Below are 19,540 nucleotides of genomic sequence, written 5' to 3'. Positions count from 1 at the left end.
AAGAAAATCTAAAGTCCACACAAGTAGTTCTACACAGCAAAGATTCAGAGCAGTAACCACTTTGCTGAGGAGCAACTGAGTTTACTATTGTACCACACCCCCCACTCTATGTTATGGTGAGAAAATACTGTTTCCTCTTTTTCTGTTAGTCGTGACATCTATAAGCAGCTCAGCTGCACAGTGATCACTTAAGCCATGCAGAAAGACGACATTTCACACATGTGAGCTAACTTGACACATTCAAAAGGTGTTAAACTAACCAACTGTTAATAGCCTCTGTTTCCTCTAAATGCTCCAGATCAGTTTAAAACTACTTCTGGCCTAATTAATCTGTTGTCTTGAGGAGCAGAAAGATGTGGAGCTGTCAACACGTGCTGTTCATCATCTGCAGTAAGTTATATCATTTGATCAACAACAGAAATTCTTTGGCAGTTTGCTTTAACCTTATGGTGAAAAGTATTTCATTTAAAAGAAAATGTATTTTTGAAGGATAAAAAAATACAAAAAGACTTGGCAGCACATCCTGTGTGTGTTGTGACTGAAATGTGCACGTTAATTATCCTTCTGTACTTTAAATTGATAAAAAACTGATCAGGATTTTTCTTTAAAAAAGTAGTTTTACAAGAAACTTAATTGTTCACATGTTAAAGCATAATAACAGAACTGATTTTGTTTTCTGTTTCCAGCAGCTCTGAACTGTGTGAGCGGTGCTGCAAGTTTGATCCACGTGTTTGGATATGAGGGCAAAGAAGTTAAAATTTCATGCCCATATATTAAGGATTATGAGAGTTTTAAAAAGTACTTGTGTAAGAATGGATGCGGCAACCGCGATGTTCTAATTACCACATTACAAAGAAATACAAGCAAATATTTAATCTACGATGACACAAAGAAAACAATTATCACAGTAACCATCTCTGATCTTCGTTCACATGATGCCGGGAAATACTGGTGTGGAGTCACCAGGTTGGGTAAAGATCTGTACACTGAAGTAAAGCTGGAAGTAAAAAAAGGTAAATATTAATGAGTTGATGTTTTCACATTTCACTGGAGATTTTACAACAAACTAAAATGAAGTAAAGTAAAATTTGGCATCAGTATCTAACCAAGTTGATAATATGCTATTTTAATCAGAGTCCTGTGTTAAATTTATTGTTATTGGGAGCATAATGTATTTTCTAGTTTTAGCAGTTTGTCAAATTATCATTTAATAAATACCTAACAAGTCCAGGAGAATTGGATCAGCTCCTGCATTGAAAATATATATAGTTAAATATAAATGACTCCCAATAAAGGATACATTTGTTTTATCTGAACATTTTATCCATTTATTTTAATAGTTTATAAAGGTGGGAAGAGTGGAGAAGAGGAAGACATGATTAAAATCTCTGGAAAAGGGGCCTGGGGATGCTGTGTTCGGTGTCTGCTGGTAGCAGTGTGGATGGCATCACAGATTGTCGTAGCAGTAGTAGAGTTGACAACAAACACTTTTATCATGACAAAGTCTAAAGTTCTGCGGTAGATTTTATGGCCTCATACCGCTCTTTTTCATCCTGTCAGCCCAGAGTAGATGAAAATCATCCATAGTTTTATGTGTGCTTCCAGAGTTAGCATGGTTGGCCACATCTCAATTAGCATAATCAAGCTGGTTTCCTGATAGTCCCTTCGACACAGTACGCACTGCTAGTTTATCCAGCTTGTTGGGAAAACAGTTTACATATCCCGTGATGATGGACGGAATGATGGGTCCTTACCTTTGGCTCCTGTTGAAACGCTGGCACTGATGCTGGCACAGGTCCCGCAGCTCTTCCTCCTCAGCTCTTTTCCACGTGAGCTAAGGGGGATGTGACACCGTGGGAAGACACTGATGCTATAGGCAATGCTATTAAAAAAAGAATACAAAAAATAAATTCTAGTTTCCGTTTTTAAATGTTGTTTTTTATTTTATACCAGACAGATGCTGCAACACTGTGAGTAAAATCCAAAGTATTGAGGAAGGTTCAGTGTCCATCAGCTGTCCGTATGACTCTGAGTCTGTCAACAACCTGAAGTACATCTGCAGAGGAAACCGTCCCTCCACATGTCTACAGCAGGCAGTAATCACCTCTGACACCAAACAAAAAGGACGACTCAGCTTCAACAGTGACACAAACACAAGTATATTTAAAGTGACTATTTCCAAACTGACCCTGAGGGATTCTGGGCCATATCTTTGTGGTGTACAGAGAAACTCAGGAGTAGATGTTTTCTCTGCTGTTGAGCTGGAGGTCAAAAGTGAGAAGTCACAATCTGCCTCATAATGTTGCATGTGTGAATCAGCAAAAATAGCAGTTCTTTTTTTAAATTGATGCATTGAAATATTTCAGTGTTTCTCCAATCAATAAATCTTAAATAAATTATATCTGACAGAATTGGAGTTATTCCACATCAGTGGCATCGTGGGACATCCAGTGACTCTGCAGTGTCCCAATCCACCAGAACAGCGCGATAAAAAGATGTTCCTCTGTAAAGGAGACCAACACAACAACTGCACAGACATAATGGAAAATCGAAGAAAGTTCATGCTGCACAATGTTTCCTCCAGCTGTTTCTCTGTGACCATCACTGACCTGGAAGCAGCTGATGCAGGAACATACTACTGTGGTTCAGACTCTCAGCTGAGCTACATAAAGATACAGCTGACAGTTGGTGAGATCTGCAAAGTAAAGATTATAATGATGGACAAAATTTAAAAATAAAGAATTTGAAAAAAAAAATAAATGAAAGGTTTTGATTTAGGTTTTTCTATAATAGTCTCTACAGATCAAAGCAGCACTGTGTCTCCGATCATCACTGATGAGCAGATTACATCTCTGACAACATCCCCACATCTGACTGGTAACTTCATTACCTGTTTGTGTTTTTGTTTGTTACTTTCATTGTGCGCTTATGCTCATTTTGTAAAGACAAAAAGAATATCTGTGATGTGAATTATTAAAGCTTAACAAGATGAAATATGTTCAGTGATCTTGATGAAGGGCAGGCCACAATATTGGGCATTTCTTACCCAGACTAAAGAGCCCAGGGAACCATCCTGGAGCCAGGCTTGGTGGGGAAGCTTATAGGCAAACGTCTCACGTTGAAGCCGTGGCTCTTGGTGCTCGGCCGGGTACATTCAAGGGCATTCAAAGGTGGGGTCCAGGGCAGGTTAATTCTGCTCTGCAGTTTACTACTCTGGAGTTTACCAATGAGAAAGACATCACAAGCCAGCCTCCAGCTGAGTATCTTGGTGTTGGAGATCTCCCTGGTAAGTGAGAGGCGTCAAGTTGAAAGAGGGAAGGTTATCCCCTCTGAGAGAATATCTCTCATGTCCCAAAGTAGGTAGGGGACACGAAATCCACATGGACCATTAACAGAACCTTCTTGGCACATGTGACGTCCAGCAGCTGTGGTCTAAGGGTCTCTGGTACCTGTTCTGGTGACAAACAAAAAACTCGCTTTTGGACAGCAGCAGTCATCTGGAAGCAGCTGATGCAGGAACATTTATCTGTTGTTCCGACTATCAGCTGGGTTACATAAAAATACAGCTGGAAGTTGGTGAGGTCAGCAAAGTGAGAGATGAAATGATCAAAAGCATCAGAAAATCCCGGTTAAGGATTTTACCACATTGTGTTTATGTTTCCCTTACAGTCTCTCCAACTCAAACCAGCTCTGTGTCTCTGATCAGCTCTGCTGATCTGGTCACATCTCTGCCACCATCACCACATGCTCCTAGCAAACTCTTTACATTTGTTTGTCTCTATTTATTTTTCCTGTTGTTTGCTCACTCTTCCCATACAAGCTACTTCTAACATGCAGATATTCTGGTCTAACTGGTCAGAGCTGTTAATGCACATAAAGAGAATCTGCATTATTAAACAGAGGTTTGGTTAGAGCTAATGTAAGACAGTCTTACTGCTCATTACTTTTTCTTACTTATCTGATCTTATTTAGCTGTTCTTGTGTTTTTATACCACAGTCCAGACCTAACCACCCACAGCCTCAAAACTTTCACATATTCAAAGTATATCACTACTACAATGTTGGTTTTCAATTTTAACGTGTCTTAACCAGGACCAAGGACACATCAACATGGGGGAAATAAATTCAGGTGCCTCCTTCATTAGATTAAGTGATGCTAAACTTTGAGGTGTGGACTTTTTCAGGTTTCTGAGTGGGTTGAGATCAAGTAAGTTAAGAAATGGTAAATAAATTCATCTAAATGTGTTGGAGACAGCAACAGAAAACGGGAATATGAGTATAAGGTCTGACTTTAAGTGATCACAGCTTTGTCGCCACATTTAAAATAAGAACATTTCATTCTGTGGTATTATTTCTGGGAAGGGTTCAGTGACCCAACTGAGTTATATGTTTCCTTGTTTTCAGATGTGACTTTATTTTACATTCTGCCTGCAGTCCTCGCTCTGCTGTTGATCCTGGTATTTCTCCTTTGGATGGTTTTAAAATACAAATCAAGGAGCAAGAAAGGTACATTTACACAGATTATGCACTCACACAGAAACCCCCCATAGAGGCAAATCATGGTCACTTTGTGTTTTCAGTGGATGGAGTCGGACTGAATGTGTTGAACTCAGATGTGGGGATGATCAGTAATGATGTAAGTAAACAGAATTTGAGCTCTAAAATATTTCCTATTGCCTGTGAAGAGAATCTTAATTTTGTTCGATTTTCTTGTTTGTTTTTTTTGTTTGTTTTTTTAGATATATGAATTACAAGAGAATGCGTTTTACATGAACATTTCCAGTCCACCAAACATGTCGAATCATCATGATATCTACAGCAACATCCTTTACAGGAACAACCTGTCACAATTAGGAAACATGTGACCAGAGCTTTCAACATCTTATTTAACAGCTAAACCAGCCAAATGCTTCTTTTTTCATTTAGATGTTTGAGTTTTTTCAAATGTGACTTAAGTGTGTTAAAGCTACAGCAAAGTGAAGACACAAACACCAAAAAAAAATCACAATGAATACAAATAAAAATAGTGGCTTCAGCTGCACACTGAAGATCATGCTATTTGTTAGTTGTTTCACAATATGTTCCTTTTGTGTGTCTGAAACCATGAAGGAATTTCAAAGTTTCAAAGAATTTACACATAAAACCAAAATTTATACCCCTGGCAGATTTAGGTTTAAAGTGATCATTTAACAACATTTTCCTTCTGACTAGAAGTTATTTGAACATTTCGAGTTTCCCAGTCAGAATCTTGACTTGGATCTTTAGACAGCTAAAGATTAGGGTGATGGCAAGGAGTCCTTCCAACCTCAAACGCTTGGGGCTCAGTGCAGAAGATGAATCTGTCATGTTTCTAGAGCACTTCCTGGCCCACATGATGAATCAGACTCAGAGATCAGACTAAATTTAAAATAGGATTTATTTACAATGAGCTACAATGAAAAAGGTGCAAGAGGGAGAGTTCTGCAGCATCTGGGAAAACAAAAGTCCAGTTAGTCGAGGCAGGTAGGATTAAGCCAAATAGGAACCCCTGCAACACAGCAGGATGGCCCACTGTGTTGTTGTCAGAAAATGATTTTGAGCAGAGTTTGAGATCCTGGTGATATCTGGTAGAGGCTTGTGTGAAGACAGGTTCTACTGTGAGCAGAGCTTGTTGAAGGTTAGTGAAGAGGGATAGAGGGGTTAGAGAGCAGGTAGGCAGGTGACGGCTGAGGATGTAGAAGCTGCAGTGAAAGACAGAGGAAGGGTTTCTTGGAGAGATCCGTTTTGGAGAGGCTTGAAGAGGTAACTTGGCCAGACGTAAGGCCACCAGTAGAGACTCAATTTAAGAGGCATAGCAGACACAAAAATTAGTTCAAGGCAGGCGAGGTAAAGCACAAAAATTCAATTTTCTCTGGAAGACAAGATTTGGCTTGAATCTACCAGTGAGGTCAAGCATCAGGAGAAGATTGGTCTTCAAGCAGCTCCTAAAAACCCCAGCAACTGATGAGAAAATTGCAGACAGGTGTGTGAACTTCAGCTAGAAGCCACGCCTTCCAGCAGAGATCCTCTAAGAAAAAACCTTACACTATTCACACTCACAAGCACACACCAGGATCATGACAGAATCCCCTTAATACCAGAGCAAACATGCACAAGACGGGTCAGCAATTAAAAGAAGGGTTTGATTGCTGCAAGGCAAATAAAGATTTTTTTCATCAGTTAATAAGAAGTGTATAAATGATTTTAAACATGAAGTTTTTAAATGTAAAAATGTAAATAAAAAATGCAAATTTTCCAAACTGATATTCTGTTTCCATTGTTTTATAATCTTTTTAAGATGATTGTCTCACTTCATGTAAGAACCAAACCTCTTGATTTAATAAAATAATTAAAAAACTAAATTTGCCACAAGTATGAATAATCTTTGGTTTAATTGTATCAAATTTTACACAAAGCATTTTGTAAACAGGTTCTTAACGTGTGTGCAATGAATTCATATGCCATCCCACATACTTACTAAATTTCTATTATATATGCATAGATGTGTGAGGTCAATAACCCCTTTCTTTCCTTTTCTTGAAAGTACCAGTAAATGTTCAAAAAGAAGGACATAAGATTCCTTGTTGGATATATAAATTATTTTTTTTCTACTTTCTTTAAGTGGGGCAGTGTTTTTCAGCTTAAAATTAAGCTCCTAGATGACTTAAAATCTACACTCTTATCTGTGATAAATTTTCCTCAGGAATAACCTGTGCTTAAATTGAAGATGCCCATAAACAGTCTAAGACAAAATGATTTTTTTATCTATAAATAAAGGGAAATGACAACTATTCATGATCTCCGGATCTTATTGGTTTTGAATTTGAGTTATTTTGGGTTATTTTTATTATTGTGGTTTTTGTCACTTGTAGGCTTCCGTACCTGGCTTTTCCTTTATTTTAAGATTTTTTTTAACTTGTATTTCCTTCTTTATGTTTTAGTTTAGATTATTACCAAATCTTACTGGTTAGTCTCTAGCTTTCAGTTTAGTTAGATCCTTCTGTGTCCTATTAGATCCTTCAATGTTACTCTTTTTCACTCAGCTCCTCTGTTCAGATCTCAACCAGCTGCTTTGTATTTTATACACTAGGTAAATGGTTCTCATGTCATTCAGTCACCTCCCCAGCAGTCAAGCTCAGTTCCTGTTTCACGGACTCATGTTCTGCTTAGTTAACTCCTAGTTTTCACAGCCTAGTTGCACAAGCACATATTTCACACAAGCATTTCCCGTTTGCTGCATCAAAACTTAACTAATCTAATCTATCTATATAAACATAAGCAAAGATAATTATAAAATTCTTCTACAGCCATCTTCAGTTTCCCCATGATCCATCCTCAGGCCAAGGTGTCAACTCAAAATATAGTAACATATTTTTGGTCCAAACATTGCTCTTAATGGTTAATTCTAAATCATTTTCAAATTGTGTGCAGAAAATCCACATTGCCAGGTCTACCATCGACATTTTCCTTAATAAGAGTTTCTTTTTTTAGTGCTCTTTATCAAGTCCTATAAAACAACAGGCGTTAGATAAAGGTTAGATTATTAGATTTTTTTATTATGAACTTCTGGAGCAGCAGGTGGTATAAAACTATGAGATTATCATTGCCATAGATGTTCTTGTAGTAAGATTCCTGTACTTAAATTCTTCCACGTTGGTGTGGGCAAACATATAAATTCTCATCAAACGGTTAGGAGTTGTAATAATAAGGTTGGTATATTTTATGATTATTCAATCATAGCTTTAAAACATGAAATTCTTTGCTAGTGGAAACTGATTTGTTTTCATGTAGTCCATCAGCAACCTCAAAAATGGCTGATCCCTTTAAATACTTTAGAAAATGTCTACAAATGACAGGTTTACACTTATTAACCACCTAGTAGCACTAAACATTTAGCAGTTTCACCACAAAGAGGCTAAAACATCAAATTAGCAGTCAAGCTGAGATGTAGAAAACAACGTCTATGGTTGACAGCAAAACCACTAACAAATAGGTCACTTATCTCAGTATTAAAATGTTTCCTCTAAATAATTCACACAGCATAGAAAAAAAAAATGCTCCATGCATCGACTTTGTTGTGTTCAGGTCGTTAGAGGCTCACATTTTAAACTTTTGTGGTCTTTCATATGTTTAAAAGGAAACTCATCAGACAGGGGGTCAAAACAACAAATAGACTCTGGCTTCCTTCTTCCACTAACTCACAGATCAAAATGACTTCCACTGTATTCGGTACATTGCATTGAAGAATATAACGATGTGGAGCCTCTTCAACTTATGCAGTAAGTTTTGTCATTGGAACATATTAAATACAGTTAAATACAGTCTTTAAATTTTGAGATTACATTTATTGACTTAGATTACCTTTATTTAAACATAATAAAACAAAAATAAATTCTCAGTAGATACTGCACTGATACTGAAATGTTCATATGTTGTAAATACTTCTTTTGCAATTACTCATTTAGGAAGTTCAAAGTATGAAAAAAAGTGTTTTATGAAATATGTAAATCATAGATTTAGCAGTAAAAGTCAAGTGTATACACTACCGTGTTACATTACAAACTTATTCCAAAACTGACCTTAGTACAATCTTTGTTTTTAAAAATCTACACAAAAAAGACATACTAAAAAAGTTAAAACATGTATTAAGAATTTTTTTAAATGTATTTAAAATATCAACATTTTAAAATAACAGTTAAATAATAAGACACACCCTTTTCTTTAAATCCTGATTTGGATGTATTGGATTTATTTCAAATGAATGAATTTGTACAGTTAAAGGAATTATCTGTAGACATTTGGTTTCACAGCACACAATTGAAGAAGAAAACAAAACCATTCAAGCAGCATTAAAGGTTCCAGGAAATGGAAGAAGTTTGTGAACCTCCTTAGATCTGGCTGTCCAAACAAACTGAGTAATGAGGGAAGAAGGGCCTAGATCAGAGAGGTGACCAAGAACCAAACTGTCATGAAGACAGAGTTCCAGTGATAACCTATAGAGACAGGGGAACAATTCAGAATGTCAACCATTGCTAATGCATTTTACTAATTGAGTCTTTATGGTAGACTGTCCAGACTAACATAGCAGCCGGCTTTAATTTAGCAAAATCACAGCTTAGAGACAGCTAACACTATCCTTTCTGAAAAGCATTTTGGGGGCAGCATCATGCTGTGGGGATGTTTTTCTACAACAGGAACTGATTGCTGAGAAAACCTGAGAAAACCTGTTCCAGGCTAAGAAATTGGTCTTCCAAAATAGAAATGGCCCTAAAGCAAAAAGCCCCAATTATGGCATGGCTTCAGGAGCAGTCTGTGAAGGTCATTGAGTGGTACAGCCAGAGTCCAGACTTAAATCCATTTGAACATCTTTGAGGACACCTAAAATTGAAAAACAATAAATAAATAAATCAAAAACTCTATAGAATGCACAGCTTATTGTTGTCGTAACGACAGATACTCCAGTATCTGTCGTGGAACAATGTACCTCCTTCAGGGTTACCATTGCTCTCTGTCCTGCCTCTCTGATTAATGCCGTCCTTACCAGGTTTGTGAGTTTTGGTGGGTGGCTCTCTCTTGGCAGCTTTGTTGTGGTACCTACATGCTTTCGATTTGAAGACAATGGATTTGATGATACTTCGGGGAAGCATCAAAGATTTTTTTATAACCCCACCCTGACTTGTATTTCTCAACAACGTTGTCCCTGACTTGTTTGGAGAGCTCCTTGGACTTCATGGTGTGATGCCTCTTGCTTAGTAGTGTTGACACCTCTCAGGCCTTTCAGAAAAGGTGTGTTTATACTGACAGATTGTGTGAAACATAAGTGGACTTGATTTTAATAATTATGTTACTTTTGAAGGTGTTGGGTTGCACTACAACTACTAGCAAAGGCGGGGATGATACATATGCACATCCCAATTTTAAGTTTTTTATTTTGTATTTATTATTTTTATATGTTTTTGTCATTTCAATTCACCAACTAAAAGTATTTTGTGCAGATCCATTCCATAAAATAATATTTAAAACATGTAAATGACAGGTTGGAATATAACAAAATAGGTAAAAAGCCAAGGGTGGCGAATGCATTTGGCAGGCACTGTAGAGACATACCCAGGACGACTTGATTCTTGGTTCAAAAAGACATTAAGCCATGGCTTTCAATACTTACATAACTCTTATTTGTAAATGTTGAAATTTTTTATATATTTGAAATGTTTAAAACGTTTTTAAATTTTCTGATCGTGAGCTATTTTGTGTAGATTTTAGAGAGAATTGTACTCAGATCAGTCTTAGAATAAATGTGTAATCTAACACAATATGAAAGAGGTAACAGGGTGGTAATACTTTCAGGATGCATTATATAAAGACCAAGTTGATGGTGCCATCTCTTTTCAGCTGGCCTGAGTTGTGTGAGCATTGCTGCAGGAATCATCCATGTTTTTGGATTTGAGGGCAGAGATGTAAACATTTCCTGCTCATATAATCAAGGGTATGAACGTTACGAAAAATACCTTTGTAAGAATGACTGTGATTACAGTGATGTTCTTATTACAACATTAAAAAAAGAAAAAGGCAATTACTACATTCATGATGACACAAGAAGAAGAGTCTTCACAGTGACCATCTCTGATCTTCATTTTGATTATGCTGGGAAATACTGGTGTGGTGTGACCAAAAGAGGAAAAGATCTCTACACTGAGGTAAAGCTGGAAGTAAGAAAAGGTACGTGGTACAATTGGGGATAATAAGCTAAACTGAGGTTGATACTAAAGTCATGTAAATATTCTTGTTGAATATTTTTAAATGTATTCTTTCATTCAGAAATACTTTTAAAAAGGTTATAACAGTACAGCCATACTAATATATTTTGACCTCTATTTGTATTATATTAATGGTAAAATGTATTTAATTATTCTGCCACAATAAATCTCATTTAATGTCTCTCAGGAGAAAACTTCAAGTATTACAGCAGCAAAATGACAAACAGAAGCCCGCAGATAAACATAACGATAAGCAGTAACAAAAATACAACATAAGATAGACTTCACATTAGGTCAAATGTTAAATGTAGGCAAAACTATACAGTTATGAAAAATAGCATATGAGTAAGTAATAATATTTAAAACTGTACAGATTAGGCTTTATACATTTGTAAAACAAATTTCTCACATTTACTTACAAGAAGCTGGAAAACTGTCAAATTAATAGCAGAGATGTAATCAACTTATATTGTTAGTTGGGAGCAGTGATGGTTATAAAGTTTAACAGCTGCTGGGTGGAAGGATTTGCGATAAATTATTTTGTGCACCGAGGATGCAGCAGTCTGTCACTGCAGGACTCTTATTTCTGCAGCAGCTTCATGCATGGATGATAGTTCATTAGTGATGTTATTTTTTCTGGAGTTCTTCTGCCTTCCACCACCTGCACTGTGTCCAGTGTTCATCTTAGGACAGAGTTGCCCTTCCTAATGAGCTTAGCTAACTGCTTCCTCTCAGTTGTAGAGAAGCTGCTCCGACATACTACACAATAGCAGATGGCTGATGACATCACAGAATCAGTAAAAGTCTTTAGATGCTCCCCCTCCACACCAAAAGATCTCAGCCTCCTTATCAAGTAAACTGCTCAGACCCCTTGTAAAGAGTATCACTGTTGTTACTCCAGTCCAGTTTATTGTTCTGGTGAACACCCAGGTACTTATAAGGGTCCACTATCTCAACATCAGTTCCCTGGATGTTCACTGTTGTCAGTGTGGAGGGTCTGCTCCTGCAAAAATCCAGGATTAGCCTTTGCAGGGTCTTGTTCCAATGCAAGGTCAATGTTACTGGACTGAAGTTGTCAAGGTTCTTGAGATGTGCGGTCTTTGGCACTGGGACCACACAGAAGACCTCCTGCACAGTATGCACAGCTGTGGTGCTATCCCCAGCTTCAGACTGATGCAACCTCTGCAGTCTTTTGCACCTTGACCTTTTTGCGGGTCATTTCTCACCCAAAGTGTTGAGAGGAACATGGGGGTTTTGGTGGAAGGGTGCTGTGTGAATGAAGCTGTGAATAATGAAGATGAGTCTTCTGAAGCAGAGGGAGTGAGGGTAGCTGGGAGCTGACAAATGTGAAGTTGGGAGATAACCGGGACGGGGGAGGGGCAGGTGCTGGTTCAAACCTGTTGAACTGGTTCAGATCATTCACCTACCCTAAATTTCCTACAAGCGGAAAGATTGGTTTGTGACCTGAAATTGTATTCAGGCTCTTCCAAACCACACTGGTGTCGTTCTGCTGCAGCAGGTCCTTCATTTTATTCCTGTAGAAGTTTTCTTCCACCCCTGATTTTCTTCTCAGTTCCTTTTCTGAACTCTCAGCTCTCAACTCCTTCTTTTTTTCTCTTCTAAGGGCTTTCTTTTTCCTCTTGGGGAGAGCCTTTATTTCAGGGTTGATCCAGGGCTTGTTATTGGAGAAACATCCTACCTTCATGAGGGGAACAGTGTTGTCCACACAGAAGTTAAAGTGGTCCGTGATTCCGTCTGTGATGATGTCAGTGTTTTCCCCATGAGGAGAACAGAGCTCTTCCCACACAGGGGAGCTGAAACAGTCCCTTAGAGCTTCGTCAGTCTCCTCAGGGCATCTCCTCACTGTGTGTCACAGCTGGTTCTCTGTGTACAGAGATACACAAGCTGGAGATGAACCAGGTTGTGATCTAAAGCTCCTCCGGGGAAGGAGAGGTGAAGAGCTATTTACTTACTTTGTGTTAGCGTGCCAAAGGTCCAGTGTTTTATTGTATTTGGTGTGGCATGTAACATACTGGATGAAGGTGGGAAGAGTTGAGAAGAGGAAGACATGATTAAAATCTCTGGAAAAGGGGCCTGGGGATGCTGTGTTCGGTGTCTGCTGGTAGCAGTGTGGATGGCATCACAGATTGTCGTAGCAGTAGTAGAGTTGACAACAAACACTTTTATCATGACAAAGTCTAAAGTTCTGCGGTAGATTTTATGGCCTCATACCGCTCTTTTTCATCCTGTCAGCCCAGAGTAGATGAAAATCATCCATAGTTTTATGTGTGCTTCCAGAGTTAGCATGGTTGGCCACATCTCAATTAGCATAATCAAGCTGGTTTCCTGATAGTCCCATCGACACAGTACGCACTGCTAGTTTATCCAGCTTGTTGGGAAAACAGTTTACATATCCCGTGATGATGGACGGAATGATGGGTCCTTACCTTTGGCTCCTGTTGAAACGCTGGCACTGATGCTGGCACAGGTCCCGCAGCTCTTCCTCCTCAGCTCTTTTCCACGTGAGCTAAGGGGGATGTGACACCGTGGGAAGACACTGATGCTATAGGCAATGCTATTAAAAAAAAGAATACAAAAAATAAATTCTAGTTTCCGTTTTTAAATGTTGTTTTTTATTTTATACCAGACAGATGCTGCAACACTGTGAGTAAAATCCAAAGTATTGAGGAAGGTTCAGTGTCCATCAGCTGTCCGTATGACTCTGAGTCTGTCAACAACCTGAAGTACATCTGCAGAGGAAACCGTCCCTCCACATGTCTACAGCAGGCAGTAATCACCTCTGACACCAAACAAAAAGGACGACTCAGCTTCAACAGTGACACAAACACAAGTATATTCAAAGTGACTATTTCCAAACTGACCCTGAGGGATTCTGGGCCATATCTTTGTGGTGTACAGAGAAACTCAGGAGTAGATGTTTTCTCTGCTGTTGAGCTGGAGGTCAAAAGTGAGAAGTCATAATCTGCCTCATAATGTTGCATGTGTGAATCAGCAAAAATAGCAGTTCTTTTTTTAAATTGATGCATTGAAATATTTCAGTGTTTCTCCAATCAATAAATCTTAAATAAATTATATCTGACAGAATTGGAGTTATTCCACATCAGTGGCATCGTGGGACATCCAGTGACTCTGCAGTGTCCCAATCCACCAGAACAGCGCGATAAAAAGATGTTCCTCTGTAAAGGAGACCAACACAACAACTGCACAGACATAATGGAAAATCGAAGAAAGTTCATGCTGCACAATGTTTCCTCCAGCTGTTTCTCTGTGACCATCACTGACCTGGAAGCAGCTGATGCAGGAACATACTACTGTGGTTCAGACTCTCAGCTGAGCTACATAAAGATACAGCTGACAGTTGGTGAGATCTGCAAAGTAAAGATTATAATGATGGACAAAATTTAAAAATAAAGAATTTGAAAAAAAAATAAATGAAAGGTTTTGATTTAGGTTTTTCTATAATAGTCTCTACAGATCAAAGCAGCACTGTGTCTCCGATCATCACTGATGAGCAGATTACATCTCTGACAACATCCCCACATCTGACTGGTAACTTCATTACCTGTTTGTGTTTTTGTTTGTTACTTTCATTGTGCGCTTATGCTCATTTTGTAAAGACAAAAAGAAGATCTGTGATGTGAATTATTAAAGCTTAACAAGATGAAATATGTTCAGTGATCTTGATGAAGGGCAGGCCACAATATTGGGCATTTCTTACCCAGACTAAAGAGCCCAGGGAACCATCCTGGAGCCAGGCTTGGTGGGGAAGCTTGTAGGCAAACGTCTCACGTTGAAGCCGTGGCTCTTGGTGCTCGGCCGGGTACATTCAAGGGCATTCAAAGGTGGGGTCCAGGGCAGGTTAATTCTGCTCTGCAGTTTACTACTCTGGAGTTTACCAATGAGAAAGACATCACAAGCCAGCCTCCAGCTGAGTATCTTGGTGTTGGAGATCTCCCTGGTAAGTGAGAGGCGTCAAGTTGAAAGAGGGAAGGTTATCCCCTCTGAGAGAATATCTCTCATGTCCCAAAGTAGGTAGGGGACACGAAATCCACATGGATCATTAACAGAACCTTCTTGGCACATGTGACGTCCAGCAGCTGTGGTCTAAGGGTCTCTGATACCTGTTCTGGTGACAAACAAAAAACTCGCTTTTGGACAGCAGCAGTCATCTGGAAGCAGCTGATGCAGGAACATTTATCTGTTGTTCCGACTATCAGCTGGGTTACATAAAAATACAGCTGGAAGTTGGTGAGGTCAGCAAAGTGAGAGATGAAATGATCAAAAGCATCAGAAAATCCCGGTTAAGGATTTTACCACATTGTGTTTATGTTTCCCTTACAGTCTCTCCAACTCAAACCAGCTCTGTGTCTCTGATCAGCTCTGCTGATCTGGTCACATCTCTGCCACCATCACCACATGCTCCTAGCAAACTCTTTACATTTGTTTGTCTCTATTTATTTTTCCTGTTTGCTCACTCTTCCCATACAAGCTACTTCTAACATGCAGATATTCTGGTCTAACTGGTCAGAGCTGTTAATGCACATAAAGAGAATCTGCATTATTAAACAGAGGTTTGGTTAGAGCTAATGTAAGACAGTCTTACCGCTCATTACTTTTTCTTACTTATCTGATCTTATTTAGCTGTTCTTGTGTTTTTATACCACAGTCCAGACCTAACCACCCACAGCCTCAAAACTTTCACATATTCAAAGTATATCACTACTACAATGTTGGTTTTCAATTTTAACGTGTCTTAACCAAGACCAAGGACACATCAACATGGGGGAAATAAATTCAGGTGCCTCCTTCATTAGATTAAGTGATGCTAAACTTTGAGGTGTGGACTTTTTCAGGTTTCTGAGTGGGTTGAGATCATGTAAGTTAAGAAATGGTAAATAAATTCATCTAAATGTGTTGGAGACAGCAACAGAAAACGGGAATATGAGTATAAGGTCTGACTTTAAGTGATCACAGCTTTGTCGCCACATTTAAAATAAGAACATTTCATTCTGTGGTATTATTTCTGGGAAGGGTTCAGTGACCCAACTGAGTTATATGTTTCCTTGTTTTCAGATGTGACTTTATTTTACATTCTGCCTGCAGTCCTCGCTCTGCTGTTGATCCTGGTATTTCTCCTTTGGATGGTTTTAAAATACAAATCAAGGAGCAAGAAAGGTACATTTACACAGATTATGCACTCACACAGAAACCCCCCATAGAGGCAAATCATGGTCACTTTGTGTTTTCAGTGGATGGAGTCGGACTGAATGTGTTGAACTCAGATGTGGGGATGATCAGTAATGATGTAAGTAAACAGAATTTGAGCTCTAAAATATTTCCTATTGCCTGTGAAGAGAATCTTAATTTTGTTCGATTTTCTTGTTTGTTTTTTTTGTTTGTTTTTTTAGATACATGAATTACAAGAGAATGCGTTTTACATGAACATTTCCAGTCCACCAAACATGTCGAATCATCATGATATCTACAACAACATCCTTTACAGGAACAACCTGTCACAATTAGGAAACATGTGACCAGAGCTTTCAACATCTTATTTAACAGCTAAACCAGCCAAATGCTTCTTTTTTCATTTAGATGTTTGAGTTTTTTCAAATGTGACTTAAGTGTGTTAAAGCTACAGCAAAGTGAAGACACAAACACCAAAAAAAATCACAATGAATACAAATAAAAATAGTGGCTTCAGCTGCACACTGAAGATCATGCTATTTGTTAGTTGTTTCACAATATGTTCCTTTTGTGTGTCTGAAACCATGAAGGAATTTCAAAGTTTCAAAGAATTTACACATAAAACCAAAATTTATACCCCTGGCAGATTTAGGTTTAAAGTGATCATTTAACAACATTTTCCTTCTGACTAGAAGTTATTTGAACATTTCGAGTTTCCCAGTCAGAATCTTGACTTGGATCTTTAGACAGCTAAAGATTAGGGTGATGGCAAGGAGTCCTTCCAACCTCAAACGCTTGGGGCTCAGTGCAGAAGATGAATCTGCTATGTTTCTAGAGCGCTTCCTGGCCCACATGCTGAATCAGACTCAGATATCAGACTAAATTTAAAATAGGATTTATTTACAATGAGCTACAATTAAAAAGGTGCAAGAGGGAGAGTTCTGCAGCATCTGGGAAAACAAAAGTCCAGTTAGTCGAGGCAGGTAGGATTAAGCCAAATAGGAACCCCTGCAACAAAACAGGATGGCCCACTGTGTTGTTGTCAGAAAATGATTTTGAGCAGAGTTTGAGATCCTGGTGATATCTGGTAGAGGCTTGTGTGAAGACAGGTTCTACTGTGAGCAGAGCTTGTTGAAGGTTAGTGAAGAGGGATAGAGGGGTTAGAGAGCAGGTAGGCAGGTGACGGCTGAGGATGTAGAAGCTGCACATGTGACTTCCAGCAGCTGTGGTCTAAGGGTCACTGGTACCTGTTCTGGTGACAAACAAAGGACTTGCTTTTGGACACCAGCACTCAAACTAAAGAAGGAGGCCGTTAAACAAAACCCAGAGAGCAAAGTGTACCGGAGTCAAATTCCTTGTTTGTATATACGAACTTGGCAATAAAGCTGATTCTGATTCTGATTTAGGGATTGATTATCTTTGGGGACTTCTGAGACAGTTCATGTGTGATAAAACAGACTGTGGTTTCTGTGGCTGAAGAAGCAAAAATTGGTAAAATTCTGAGAGGTTGTCGAGAAGACGTTCTGTTTACCTCAAGAAAGTTGGGAGGGATCTCCTCACCCAGGTTGAGGAAATTGTTTTCCTCACTCCGCTCACCAAGTTCTTTATGAAGGAGACTGAGGGCTCAGCAGAAGGTGAGTCCATCATCATTGATTGCTGAGGTAGTTATAAAGCAGGATGGTGGTGGAGATTCACTCAGATGCTGAAGGTTCTGGACATTGTTGAGCTGTTGAGGTTGACACATTTTTTAGTGTTGCATAGAAAGCAGGAACCACACCTCTGGTGACTGGGGGGAGTGTTCCTATTTTTCAAAAAAAGGAGCAAAGGCAGTGTATTGAGAGATAACTTTTCTTAACCTTTATTGGAGGGTATTGAAAGGAGGGATCTTAGATTCAGGAATTAACAGAATTACTGAGGGGTTCATGGAAGTTCTGTTATTTGTTTTATTCTTTCATAGTGCGCATTATGCACACTGTCTTAATCAAAATATTTACTACAGCGTTATAAAGGATCTCTGAAGTCAAACAGAAAAAAACACAAGTGTATAGTAAGAGATTTTGGTGCTGCCACTTTTCCACCACACTTACTAAACAAATACATGCTGTAATTCTGTGTCGGTTTTTGATGGACAGATTAAATATTTCTCTATTTTGTCTTCTTTCCAGATGTGATTTTATTTTACATTCTGCCTGCAGTCCTGGCTCTGCTGTTAATTCTAACATTTGTCCTTTTCATTGGTTTAAAAAGCAAAGTAAAGAGCAAACAAGGTACATTTTATGCACTCACATAGACACACAAATAGGCTATGTTCACAAAGGAGGTCTTGATGTTCAATTCTGATGTTTTGCTGAAATGTGATTGATTTACCATGGTGGTTCACACTACTATTTAATTGCGACTGCCATCAGACTTCAATCTCAGTGCTTCACGACCCCAAAGCGACCTGCATGCACAGAAGGAGAATGTGGAAATCACACAGCAGCTCACTGTTTATGGAAGTAATAATCGATGGTGGCATCTCTCTGTTGCTATTACGTTGTTGGGCAATGGGAGATGACAATATTATGACCAAATCATAACAAGTCTACGTATCTGATTTAGTACGACATATAGAAGCAGTACAAAGGTGAAAAAATCTGAATTGGGACGTTCAGATTATCATGAAAAAATCAGATATGGGCAAAAACATCGGATGTGGGCTGCATTTGCCTGCTGTGTGAACGTAACCTAAGACACCCATTAGAAATAAAATTTTAATTTGTTCTTTTAGTTGATGGAGTCAGAATGAATGTGCCGAACCCTGCTGATACAGATGATAAGATGAGAATTAATGATGTGACTAAACAAGACTTCAGGTTTAAAATATTTCTGCTTGCTCACGCAGCGTTTTTTATTTGTTGTGTTTTATTCTTCTCAGATTTATGACTTACAAGAAGATATGGTTTTCGTAAACTCTTCCAGCCCAGGAGACCTATTGAATCATGATGACAATGACATCTACAATAATGTGATTTACAAGAGAAAAGCTAAGCAATGATGAAAAAATACATTTGCATCATCTCACCTAACAGATCAAGTCAGCAGACCAAATGTACTGTTTTATGTTTCTATTGTTTTTATTTTACTTAACATTTATAAAATAGTTTTTATTCTGGAATTTTAGAAGACATTTGGAAAGACTGATTAAACTTTATTAAAGCAGTTTAAACCCAGGGTTGTGAAGGTACTAAATTAATTTTGAATACACCTTCACATTAGGGCTGCATTCAGACAAGACAGAAGTTGTCGTCTTTGGACTGGAGTCTTTAAAAAGGAAACTGCTTTGTCAATCACTTAACCTGGATGGCATTAAATTGACCTCCGGTAATAAAGTAAAAAACCTTGGTGTTATTTTTGACCAGGACATGTCATTTAAATCCCATATTAAACAGGTTTCAAGGATTTCCTTCTTTCATCTCTGGAACATTGCCAAAATTGGAAATATCCTATCCAGGAGTGACGCTGAAAAACTAGTCCATGCATTTGTTACTTCAAAGCTGGACTATTGTAATTCGTTA

The 19,540-nt window shown here is 38.4% G+C and overlaps 2 protein-coding genes across 8 annotated transcripts; both read left to right on the top strand.

The window, feature by feature from the left end:
• Positions 1–249: 249 nt before the first annotated feature.
• Positions 250–6,282, top strand: LOC124868367 (polymeric immunoglobulin receptor-like). 2 transcript variants are annotated; one of them, XM_047365575.1, is made up of 8 exons: positions 250–390; positions 690–1,013; positions 1,954–2,157; positions 2,410–2,688; positions 2,794–2,877; positions 4,405–4,506; positions 4,581–4,636; positions 4,740–6,282. In XM_047365575.1, exons 1-8 carry the CDS (start codon positions 354–356, stop codon positions 4,863–4,865), a joined length of 1,212 nt encoding a protein of 403 aa, XP_047221531.1. In that variant the 5' UTR covers positions 250–353; the 3' UTR covers positions 4,866–6,282. The 2 variants fall into 2 exon arrangements, with proteins under 2 accessions (XP_047221531.1, XP_047221530.1); XM_047365574.1 differs by having other exon boundaries at positions 1,954–2,274.
• A 3,087-nt stretch (positions 6,283–9,369) lies between these two features.
• Positions 9,370–19,208, top strand: LOC124868368 (polymeric immunoglobulin receptor-like). Of its 6 annotated transcripts, none has more exons than XM_047365579.1 (9): positions 9,370–9,562; positions 10,411–10,737; positions 13,423–13,439; positions 13,521–13,626; positions 13,879–14,157; positions 14,262–14,345; positions 15,870–15,971; positions 16,046–16,101; positions 16,205–16,796. In XM_047365579.1, exons 1-9 carry the CDS (start codon positions 9,547–9,549, stop codon positions 16,328–16,330), a joined length of 1,113 nt encoding a protein of 370 aa, XP_047221535.1. In that variant the 5' UTR covers positions 9,370–9,546; the 3' UTR covers positions 16,331–16,796. The 6 variants fall into 6 exon arrangements, 5 of the variants coding, with proteins under 5 accessions (XP_047221535.1, XP_047221533.1, XP_047221534.1 ...); XM_047365577.1 differs by having other exon boundaries at positions 9,377–9,562; positions 13,521–13,743; XR_007038310.1 differs by lacking the exon at positions 16,205–16,796 and adding exons at positions 18,149–18,250; positions 18,901–19,208 and having other exon boundaries at positions 9,389–9,562; positions 13,423–13,743.
• Positions 19,209–19,540: the final 332 nt, after the last annotated feature.

The sequence above is a fragment of the Girardinichthys multiradiatus genome, chromosome 5 (assembly GCF_021462225.1).
Source record: "Girardinichthys multiradiatus isolate DD_20200921_A chromosome 5, DD_fGirMul_XY1, whole genome shotgun sequence".
NCBI lineage: Eukaryota > Metazoa > Chordata > Actinopteri > Cyprinodontiformes > Goodeidae > Girardinichthys > Girardinichthys multiradiatus.
This window is presented reverse-complemented; position numbering and strand designations above follow the sequence as displayed.

Excerpts from the sequence above, each read along its gene's own strand:
- LOC124868367 (XM_047365574.1), top strand. The coding sequence starts at position 354 with ATGTGGAGCTGTCAACACGTGCTGTTCATCATCTGCA. Across the intron at positions 2,689-2,793 it reads AAAGATACAGCTGACAGTTG|TCTCTACAGATCAAAGCAGC; the intron begins GTGAGATCTGCA and ends TTTCTATAATAG. Across the intron at positions 4,507-4,580 it reads CAAATCAAGGAGCAAGAAAG|TGGATGGAGTCGGACTGAAT; the intron begins GTACATTTACAC and ends TTGTGTTTTCAG.
- LOC124868368 (XM_047365576.1), top strand. Across the intron at positions 14,158-14,261 it reads AAAGATACAGCTGACAGTTG|TCTCTACAGATCAAAGCAGC; the intron begins GTGAGATCTGCA and ends TTTCTATAATAG. Across the intron at positions 16,102-16,204 it reads TGGGGATGATCAGTAATGAT|ATACATGAATTACAAGAGAA; the intron begins GTAAGTAAACAG and ends TTGTTTTTTTAG.